This window comes from Podarcis vaucheri (genome assembly GCF_965113315.1).
Source record: "Podarcis vaucheri genome assembly, chromosome: 15".
Lineage (NCBI taxonomy): Eukaryota > Metazoa > Chordata > Lepidosauria > Squamata > Lacertidae > Podarcis > Podarcis vaucheri.
Window position 1 is genome coordinate 16,690,319 of NC_138753.1, and position 11,637 is coordinate 16,701,955.

The following is an 11,637-nucleotide window of genomic DNA, read 5'->3' on the forward strand; positions in this document are numbered from 1 at the left end:
GAGCAAAGGATGCCATCAGTGAAGCCTCCTATAAGACTTGCTGTGGTACAAGTGACTTCTGGTAGGCCAATGTCACAGAAAGACTCCACTGGATAGCTCCCACCACCCACTCTCACCTCCAAGGGTATGAACCGCTTCGTAAGGAGAGAGATCCTCTGACAAGGGCCAAGGTTTAACAGTTCCACTATCTTGGACAAAGACATTTCCCATATGATTCAGAGCCATATGTTTTTCAAATTCCCAGCAGCCCACCACAATTTTTGGCAGAGGTATTGCCAGTTTTGGCTCCATGTGGCAGGCAGCATCATGGATTTTGGCAGAAGCAGTGCCACTTTTGGCAGAAGCAGTGCCAGTTTGGGCTCCATGTGGCAGGCAACATCATGGATTTGGGCTGTGGGCAGACTGGAAAAAACCAAGGTGCCTAAATTTAGAACTGTTAGCTTAAGAACTCATACTATGATCCTCACCAGCCAACCTCTAAAACATAGAGGAAACATTCAGATGCCACAAGGAAAGAAAGAGAAAGATTTGTCTTATGCACCCCTCACACACAGCCTATAAATTGTCTGTGTGCAATTATCAAGTTGGCTGCGGCAACACCTGTTCCAAGCAGTCACATTAACCACAAAACACCAATATACAGTCACAAGAGGGGAAAAAAATAAAATCCTTTCAACATTAAATGAAGCGGTAAGGAAAGCAAGTCCAATCACTATTCCCAACAGACACAACTACCCTGAGCCACAGCTTAAGCCTTTGCATGTATCCTGAGTACAGTAAACTTCTAATTTGCAGCCATCTAGACAATGTGCCAGTAACCCACAGCTACTCATGCCCTGAGGCCATCATGGCCATTAAGCAATGAACCCTCTCAAGGCAAAGAGTGTGAGCTGCTAGTGGCCAAGGTCTTCCAGGCTGCCTTTTAAGTTTCACTGTTTTCAAGCCACTCTGAATAGGTAAAAACCAGATAAATGTTGCTCTTTCTTTTGAGAGCACAGAGCTGCTCACAACTTCAGTGCAAACACTTTTTAAATGAGAGGAAGTTGCTCTCCCAAACCCCAGAGCAAATTCCCAACCCCCTAATAGATCCTTTGTTTGTTGCCAGTTGCGTCATTTCTGTATGGTAAATATTTAATATGCCATCTTCTGCCGTGCAGGAATTGATAGCTGCCTACACCAGCTGCCAGAATAATGGAGCTATTCGCAGAGCAGCTTACAGCTTGGTCTTTCAGGGGATGCAGCCTCTTCGCTACAAAGGAATTAGGTCATCCTGCAAAAGCAAGCACCAGGCTGTGAAATCGGCATGCTGGGAAGGGACCCTGAGGGACAGGAAATGAGAATGCTACTGTGGGGTTGGTACTGCTGACCCTCCATGCTTAAGGTTCATCTCAGCTGCCTTTCCACTGAAGTCTTAATGCTCCTGCACAATCAGACAGCATCACCTAGAACCTATCCAAACAACCGAGCTAGCTCTTGTTTCCTTACCCCAAACTGTTTTCTGCACCAAAATCCTCTCTTTCCCTTTGTAGACAGCCTAACAAATTCATATTTTGTATACCTAAGCAGAAGCAAGTGTTGGCCTTGGGTGGCCCACCTTCTGACAGGGCACATTTGTGGAAGAGGCAAGATGAAAAGACTTGCTCTACTGAATCACCTCAGACCTCCTGCTGTTCACTGGGGTCGGTGGCCAATGCAAGCAATATCACACATACAGCACCTCCAGGAATGTACTTCCCAGCCCATGTTCAACGGGATAGTAGCCGATGCCACCCAAGCCCAGTGGACATTTCCACCTGAGTTCACAGAAGCCATCACTCCCAGCTACAGCAAACGTAACTAGACCAGAAAGAGCGCACACATATTAACTAGCTCTCCTTATGCGGAAAGGGATCTTTATAGGCAGTGAGAGACATAGTTCACCTGTGTATCTCCAACATAGATGAAAGCCAGCCCCAGCAGAATCTAAGCCACCTTCATTTTCCAGTAATGGCCTCAGCCGGTTTCATTCTCCAAACTGCAGTTGCTCAAAACTACAACCTACAGGAAGGCTCCCTCCTGCAGTCAAACTAGGCTTCTGACTAGCCCACTAATGAAGACCACATTAATGTCTTTCCACTTTCACCTTTGGAGAAATCAGAACTTCAAGCTCAACTCCCTCCCCCACCCTTGTTCTGAAGCCTTACCCTCAAACATCTTACTCTTGTCATTCATCTGTGGCTCTGTCCTTCAGCCACCAAATTAAGAACATTTCAAAGTACTGTAACGGTTCCTTTGTTGGGTACTCGGGGCTTGAAATGTGTGGAAAGGAATGCTGAACTCAAAGCTAAACTATTCGCAAACTGCTGTGAGAAGAGCACTAAAAATACACAGTCCAGCAAAAGTCAGGATAAGAAATTGACTATTATGTAGAGTGCCCCTCACAATCCATCTTGTTTCAGAGGATGTGTGCTTGCACCTCTGTCAGCCAATGTCGTCTTCTTCTTTGGCAATCACTCGTGGCTGAGTAAGATTGTCTTCCATGACTCCCTTAACAGTTAGTCCGTAAGTGACTGTGGAGGCCAATTCGGGATCTACACATCCTTCCACAGTGGGGACACATGTTTCTGGGCGGGAGTTGATCATGGTGAGGGTTTGCCAAGTGTGCCTCCCCCTTTTGTCCTCAGTTTGAGCATCTTCAAAGTCCATGACACCTTTGGTAAAGGTTGTTCTCCAGCTGGAACACTAGCAAGCCAGTGTTTCTCAATTGTTAGTGTTTATACTACATTTTTAAAGATTTGCCTTACCTCTTTTGTTGACCACCAGCATTACGCTTTTCATTTTTAAGTTAAGAATAGAGTAATTGCTTTGGAAGATGATAATCAAGTACCCAAACATGACCAGTTCCTACCATCCTCCAATCTCTGAAGACAGTACCCAGTACTGGAAGTGGAACAGGGAGTACTCCAGTAACTAAAGAGATTAATTCCACACTTTAATACCAAGTGAACAATGAAATTCACCTGCATATCTGTGGCTCCCAATTCCCTAGGATACTTAAAGGTGACATATTTGATGCATTAAATGCATCCTGCTTCATTCACCATATTTCTTCAACACCAATTTGTGCAATGGAAAGCAGGAAAGCATGCATATCCTGAGATTAAGGAATAGGGCTTCACAGGCTTAGGAAACAGCCTCAATTTACTGAACATATCCTGAAGGATGTTACAATGAAGTGCTTTTACAAAAATATGCATGTAGAAAGAAGGCTTCTAATGGTGTCAAGATATGACAGCTAAAGTGCAACCTCCACATCAAGAGAGAATGCTCTCACCATGTCACCCTCTTTGTGAGCTTCCACCAAGCATCCAACTGGTTACAAATAAAATACACAATGCACAGCTGGATGGACATCTGATCTGAGCCTGCAGGGCAATTTTTATGGTCCATAATCTCATAGATCAAATTGCTTGGCCTGGCCCAGCACTTGCATGAATAGTCAGATTTGTGGGGGAAATTCTTCCCATGAAATTAAGCATAGGTATTTAGTACCTTATGCCAGATCCACACAGATCTTTAGAGCAAGGGTGGAGAACCTCAAGACTAGGAGCCACATGCAGTCCTTCAGACCCCCTCTATCTGGCCCTCATAACTTGCCAATGGTCACACTTCACACCAAGTGATTTTGTCTGGGTGGAATGTGTCACTGAATTCTGATAGTGCCTCTTGCTTGCCTAGATGGAGAATACAGAGGGATGTGTGTATGTGTGTAGAAGGTAGTTTACTGTATAAAGGGAACTTTTACATTCATTTGCCTCTGGCCCCACCCCCCACTGGCATGTGGCCAGAAGGGAAAGTGGCCCACAGGTTAAAAAAGGCTCTCTCTTAAACACCAGTTTAAGATGGTAAAGACTGATAAACTAATCCCGCAGTAGCCAAACTGAAAAAATGGGCATGCTTCTGGCTTCTTCCCATGTTATCACCTGCCAATGACAAAAGCACTTGCTTTTTTTGGTCTGTCTGTACTGATGTCAATTCTTTAAATAGCTGTTCAGAACAGAGATATATTTTTATATATAGCAACACTGCGGCAATTTCAGAGAACCCAGTTTCCTGTGTACAAATTTAACTTCTTAGCAAAACTGGTGGATGGCTCAAATTTCAAAAAGGAGTAAAGAGCAGGTGGTTTGGGGTTTTAATGCTTTTATTAGTAAGTCAGTATTTAGATAAAACTAACAAATCCTGTTTAATCCATGCATGGCCTTTGCAGTGGTGAATTGGCATGGGGCTCATACAAGGCACAAGCCAGGAATAATGTGCATAAGAGCAAATAAGAAGCAACGAATAACCAGCTCTCCAGGACATTATTAGAAGCATATATTGGGTGTAACCAACTAAGTTCTAAGGCCCACTGAAATGAATAGACATGACTAAATTTGGTCCACTAAATTAGACCTACTCAGTGTAGAATTTCGTTTGATACAATGCACTGTGTCTGAAGGAAAATGAACATTTCCCACTACCATTCAGCTTTGCTCATGTTACCTGTGGAAAGCAAACTTACAGTACTTACCGTATTTTTCGCCCCATAGGACGCACTTTCCCACCTCCAAAATGAAGGGGAAATGTGTGTGCGTCTTATGGGGTGAATGCAGGCTTTTGCTGAAGCCTGGAGAGCGAGAGGCGTCGGTGCGCACCGACCCCTTTCGCACTCCAGGCTTCAGGAAGCTATCCGCAAGCCTCGCGCGCCCGGTGGGAGGTCCCACCGGGTGGCAGCCTGCAGCCCCAAGTACGGGGCTGTGGAGCACGCCCCGTGCTTCGGGCAGATGTCCGCCGGACTCGCAAGGCTTGCAGGCAGCAGCCTGTTCTGGGAGCTGGGGTGGGGAAACCCGGGCTTCCCCCGCGCCAGCCCCGCGCCTGGGGGAAAAATAATTTCTTTTCCTTTATTCCCCCCCCCCAAATCTAGGTGCGTCCTATGGGGCGAAAAATACGGTAAGCATTTTGATTTCTATTGTGATACAACAGGGCAGGAGAGATTCCTTCGTTCAGTTTGCCTTGTCTGTATGTGTGGGCTTTTCCTTCTTCCATATAGTGTTTGTCCCACCCCATGCTGAGATCACACAAGTGCTATGGTCTTTGCAGAATGACTTAAAACAGATACGAGGCCCAAGAACTTGCTGTGCTTTTAATTTACATTTGTATCTGAAATCCTTTCCTTCTCCTAGTACATCTCTTCAAATACTGGCAAACAACTTCTTCTTCTTCTTCTTTTAAAAATATATTTTATAGCACCTTCTAAAGAGAACCATTTTTCCATCACCTTTCCAGGTTTCTCAGGGGTCAGCATGAAATGATGTGCCTCAAGCATCCACAAGCAAGCCACCTTGTCCTCAAGCCTTTCCCCTACCAATTATCCCTCATATGACAAGTGTCAGTTTGTGGATGGGGACTCCACATGCCTGCCCGCTCAGTGGCTTATTATATACTACCTTCAGCAAGGACGCTACATCTGGGCAGCCAGATACACACAAAAGCAGCACAAGCATCCCCAGCAACAACATTCCAATTGCCAGACTATTCCTAAGAGAGTTGCCTTGCCTTGGTAAAGTCTGAGTGACAGAAGCCACACAACAGCATGTCAACTGTAGGGCACACTGAGCAAATCTGCTTTAACTTCCCTTCACCTGAGTTACTTGGAATCAACAGCCACTGCTCAAGACCAGTCCATTTTCTGCCCATTTCCAGAAGAGCCAAACTTGCCATAACCCATGTCTTGTCTTCACTAATACACTTTTTAGTCAGAGTGATGGTGATGCAAATGCCTGTTAGGTGTGCCACCACCACCATTACCATGGCCTACTTTCCTAGCAGGCTTTTGGGTGAGGGGAGCAGTGGTGGTCAAAAACATGCCACTGCTGTTTTTATTATGAGTTTTATTTAAATAATTGTTTGAAGTTCTTGTGTTATTAGGTTGAAAACTACCCTGTGACCTTTTGGCAAAAGGTGGTATACAAATTTCTTAATAATATAAAAGTCTTGTTTATTTCTTTCAGCTATTTTTTAACAGCTTAATCACCAAAGTTTCAAAGCAGTGTATCCAGACAATGAAGAAGCAGGTTACTCATGGGTCTTTTAGTTCACATGTGTGCACAATTGGCTCTTTCCTTCTATATGCCATGTGTTTCCTGCAAGAGAACAGTATTTAATATTTCATCAAGTCCTTTCGTTAGCCGGATAGGAAGGGGCATGCAATGCTTTTACACCTGAAACAGGGAGTTTCAGATAAGCTAATGTGACATTTTCTGGATAAAAGCCACATCTGCCTTTGTATGTCTAAGCACTGGTCTCCCGGGTGCATTTATCCATTCTCACTGGTGAACAGATTTCCTAGCATTTAGGGAGTCTCTTCACTGCTTGTGCTTTGCATCTACCCCCATCCCCACATGTCCTTTGCAATCCTGTTCCATCTTCCTGTCACCTTGTTTCTCATCCTCAGCGTTTCATATACAGTTCCTGCCATGCTAGGTAGAAATTCAGTTGTCCCATGGCATGGATCATTCACTGGTTCACAGGCATTGCACTACTCATTGCTTCCTGTGGGCAAATGTGGTAGGTGAGCTGGACAAAACCAGGACACAGAAGCCAAGCTGGGCACTTTGCCCTGCCTGTTATTTAACCTTCCAAGGGCTGCATGGTTTATCTACATCTAACAATTGGCAGGCACCCTGGTAAAAAAGGAGAATGTTTTGCAGGTGTCAGGATTAATCACGTGCTGCAGGGCACGTGCCTTGAATATGTGGGACTTCCAGCTAACTCTCTTTCCCAGTCATCACTGCACTCAGTATTATAAATATACTGCTGTCTAGCTATAGGAACCAAGTGTCAGAAAACAGAAAATGAAGAAACAGCAAACGACCAAGAACCTACTGATACACCATACAATAACTTTGGTCAGCCTCTTATTTGCAGGTGCAGTGTTTGTACTAATTTCTAGGAAGGCAGACAGTTTCTGCAGTTTTCCGTAGCTTATTTCCTCCACGTGATAGCTGAAGATGGAATCTGAAGCTGTGCAAAGGAAGAAAAGCAAGCCACACAGTTGCATCTCTCTTTTGGCTGAGCCTCTTTCATTTAACAGAAAGCCCATTAGGACTTGGCATATCACCCAGAATTGGAGGGGCGGGGGGAGAAGAGATCTGTGTGAAAAAGGGCAATATGGATTTCATAACTATTATAGTCTTTTCAGGAGATAACTCCAAATACTCTCTTACCTAAAGGAAGGAAAAGAATAGCAACTACACAAAGCCCTTTCCCTCACCTTCACACCACAGCCTAATAACCTTTCACTTTCCACTGAGAAGCAGCAAGGTCACTTTCAATTTTCTGCCTAGCTGCTGTCTTCTCTCTAGTCTCTGTTAGTTTGTCACCTTTAGCTGGAGGCCATCTGTGGACTGAAGCTGGTCTTCCTTTATCTAACTCCCCCACAACCATTATTTATTTGCTCTGTAAGCATTTGCCTGCTGCTGACACAGAACACTAATATAAAGAGATAAAGCAAAGTGCAATAAGCAATGCAACAAATATATGCACTTCCCTTGTGGAAAATGTCAAATCCCCAGACTGTATAAATGGGAAGTTGGGCTTACTGTGAATTTCCTTTCTTTTCATACTTGCAGAAGGCCAGAAAGCAAGGGTTTTAAAGGTGTTTTCTTTCTTTTGCTAGGAAGCCCTAAAAAGTCTTCCCCTTTTCTTTCTTTCTTTTTTTAGACTAGTCAAGATGGCTCAGAAATGTGTTTAACCTCAAACATATTGCAACAAAAGCATATCATACACCAAAATGCTCAGAAAAACGAGCCATATTACAAACAAAAAGTCTCCCAGATTTGTCCCCTGCTCCCGCAAGAAAGTAAGATCCTTGCTGGATCAGACTAAATGCTCATCTAGTCCAATATGTGTTCTAACCGTAACTTTGGATACTCTTTGAGGTTAACTACAAAGTGATATGCAGAACTTCACACAGACAGAGCTGCAGTTTCTATTTCCCTGGGCTGCTGTGTTTTACAACGAGAACATTAATTTAATAAGATACAGTACCCATCTCCATCCCTTCCTTGTGTTGGGAGGGCTCTCTCCCTGAGATATCCAAACAGCACAACAGTAAGTACAGTACCGTATTTCAGCACCCAGGCTTCCCTTCCTGAACCTAAGAATAGCCCTGCAGCTGATTTAGGCCAGTGGCCCAGCTAGCGCAGCATCCTGTTTTCACAGTAGTCAAGCTATTTGTTCTCTCAAACCTTTCACTTCCATTTCACACCTTCATCTACAGAGCTGAGACTGACGCAGCTTAAAAGAGCAGACAACTTGCTATGCCTTGTAGAAGTTTGATCATGTTATCTAGGAATTAAAAAGACCCCTATCCAACCCTGCCATCTCACATCCAGAACACTTCTTCCAGGTCCTCACAAGACTCTTTATTTGCACTCCATTTAACATTTATTGTGTTATTTTGCAAAGCAAACCCAAATAATCTAACAAAACAAATCAATATCAGAACAGCTTATTGCTCAGAAGAAAATCTGATTCCTGCTAGTATTGCCTCCTTTGGGGGGGGGCAGCCTGTTTGAATTTTAAGGGTGCTAAACTCACATACTGGATAATTTCAAGTGAAATGGGGCACACATTGCAATTTAGATGCTTATATAATTACCGTATTTTTTGCACCATAACACTCACTTTTTTCCTTCTAAAAAGTAAGGGGAAATGTCTGTGCGTGTTATGGAGGGAATGCCTGCGGGTGGCATGCCTACGGATTTTCCTCCTCTAAAAACTACGTGCGTGTTATGGTTGGGTGCGTGTTATAGAGCGAAAAATACGGTATTCAGGGACACAGGTGGCGCTGTGGGTTAAACCACAGAGCCTAGAATTTGCTGATCAGAAGGTCGGCGGTTCGAATCCCTGCGACAGGGTGAGCTCCTGTTGTTCGGTCCCTGCTCCGGCCAACCTAGCAGTTCGAAAGCACGTCAAAGTGCAAGTAGATAAATAGGTACTGCTCCGGCGGGAAGGTAAACGGTGTTTCTGTGCGCTGTTCTGGTTCGCCAGAAGCGGCTTAGTCATGCTGGCCACATGACCCGGAAGCTGTCTGCGGACAAACGCCAGCTCCCTCGGCCAATAAAGCGAGATGAGCGCCGCAACCCCAGAGTCGGTCACAACTGGACCTAATGGTCAGGGGTCCCTTTACCTTTACCTTTATAATTATTCAGACAGATAATGTTGAGTTCAAGTATCACAGGGTACCTTACGGGTTTTGCTGAAAGGACATGTCTCCATATAAATGAATTACCCTTCTATCCCTTTCTTTTCTCCTTTTGGTTTGGTGTTTATTTATTTATTTACATTTGATTCTTATCTTATCTTGTTCCGATTAGGCTGCTCAGGGCAAACATGTAGTAAAACAGATAATTCTTAGTGCAACAGCAGCTGCAAGATGCAGCTACAAGGAAACTGATTAGCCTCTGGTTCACTTTGCCATGTCATGAGAGCCCAATTGACACAGCAAATAACTGCTCCTTTCTGAAATCCTATTGGTTTGTTATACAGCACAGCCAAATCTCTGTCAAAAAGCTGTTAGTCTAATTATACTGTACAGTGGTACCTCGGGTTCCATATGCTTCAGGTTACATACGCTTCAGGTTACAGACTCCGCTAATCCAGAAATAGTGCCTCAGGTTAAGAACTTTGCTTCAGGATGAGAACAGAAATCGTGCTCCAGTGGTGCGGCAGCAGCGGGAGGCCCCATTAGCTAAAGTGGTGCTTCAGGTTAAGAACAGTTTCAGGTTAAGAATGGACCTCCGGAATGAATTAAGTACTTAACCAAAGGTACCACTGTATAAGCATTGGATTTTAAATGCACATACTGGTTTATAGTGATTTCAGGGCTCCATATAAAGTACTGGTTTCACAACTTTTATTCTGTGGTTAGGCCACCTTCCTTTTTCTTTGCATTCCAACAGCACTCAAAAACTTCCTTTTTAAAATATATATATAAACAAGCTTTTGAATCTGTTCCTGCTTAAGGTATTGTTAGAGCTTACTTCCTCCTCTCCCCTTTTTCTTCTGCTATCAGTTTTAGTTTGGATTTTTTGTACGTGTGTTCTTAATGGGTGGATTAGGGTTACTGTTCCATTTCTTTTTCCTACTATGACTATTAAAAAGATCTACATGCCTGATTATTTATTTGCTTTCCAACAGCACTTAAGGGGAGGGGGAAGTAAGTGTGTATGAAGTCATGTTATATATATATATATATATATATATATGGGTTGTTTTTATTTTATTTTATGCTGGTTCTAATGCATATGTTTGTTTGTTTATATGTTCATTACATAAATTCTAGAGGATGCCAAATTTGCACCTCTTTGCCCCGGCTTCTGACACTTAAGGTGTATATTTTAAGGACCTACCCAACTGCTGTAATTTTAACTTCTTTTCAACAGTTTTTAGGAATGCATTTCAATTGTTGTAACCCACACTGGGACCTTTGGGTGTGGAGGAGTGCAGGTAATAACAACAAGAAAAAAACTGAAGGTCACTTTGTGTTACTTTGGTAAAACGAAAAGCAGCTAATACACGTAAATGATAACTATAATAACAACTAGTACTTCTGGCTGTCGAGGCAGAGCCTAGGCATTGTGGCTAGTAGCCTTTGGCAAGACCTTCCATGAACTTGCCCCCGAACTTCTTTTTAAAGCTGGCCAGTCACTGCCTCCTGTGGGAGAGAGTTCCAGAGATTAACGCGGCACTGTGGAAATGACTTTTCTCTGCCCACATTTCAGCTTCACTGGATGCCCACCAGTTCCAGCGTTAAAAGTTTTAAGCTTCGAGTCACCTCGGCAAGCAGAAATAAAATGAAATAAAATAAAATGGGGCGGCGGCCAATACAAACACCAGCAACATAAAGGACTGAGCCTGAGAAGGGTATTCGCCAGCGGAGCTCCTTGGGTCGGCGGCGGCGACCACAGCCCCCCTGGCTCCGCTGCCCCTCTCCGACCACCGACCCGCCCGCCCTGCCCCACGGGAGGGTACCTGCCCCCTCTCGAAGGCGTCCCGCTCGGCGGCCGCGGCGGCGTCCACCATCCCGCCGATAACTCCGGGGGGCCTCAGGAAGCGGGCGGGCGACGCGCCTGAAGGAGCCCCCCGAGCGCCCCGCGGCGGCCTGGAAAGAAGCGACGGAGGCCCCGGCCGCCCTTCTGACAGGAACGCCACTCGCCCCGCCCGTTGGTCCGCGGCGGCTGCCACTCACCGCCCGAGGCGCCGCGATTGGGCGTCCGCGACGAAAGGGGAGGGGCTTTCTTTCCCGCCCGTTTCCTTCTCTCGCAGACGGAAAGGGAGCATCCCCCGGGCGTCTCCGCGGCAGCCCCGCCTAAAGGAGGGAGAATTCAAGAAAACGCCTCTGCGATTGGATGCTGCTCTAGGCTCCTCACGTTTGCTCCACGTGCGCCGGCCACCGCCCTTCCACAAAGTTTGCTGCGTTCCGAACGGCCAGGACTGCGACTCCCATCGGCCACAGCTGCAGTTCCCCCCCCACCGCACTCGCTGGGGCTGATGGGAGTTGTAGTCCAAAACATCTGGAAGGCGGCTGGTTGCCTCTATGCAGGGGTGAGG

General features: G+C 45.2%; 1 protein-coding gene across 2 annotated transcripts in view; it reads right to left on the reverse strand.

Moving 5' to 3' along the window:
* Positions 1–11,229, reverse strand: part of HIP1 (huntingtin interacting protein 1) — an 80,145-nt gene extending 68,916 nt beyond the window's left edge. Inside the window, exon 1 of one of the 2 annotated variants that reach the window (XM_082201371.1) lies at positions 11,063–11,229. Coding sequence is in view for 1 of the 2 variants with exons in the window: in XM_082201368.1 (XP_082057494.1) it covers positions 11,059–11,109 (51 nt within the window). In the remaining variant the exon portion in view is untranslated. Of the gene's footprint in view, positions 1–11,058 lie in introns of both variants that reach the window. The other variant, XM_082201368.1, reaches the window with a different exon arrangement.
* Between the last annotated feature and the right edge of the window lie 408 nt (positions 11,230–11,637).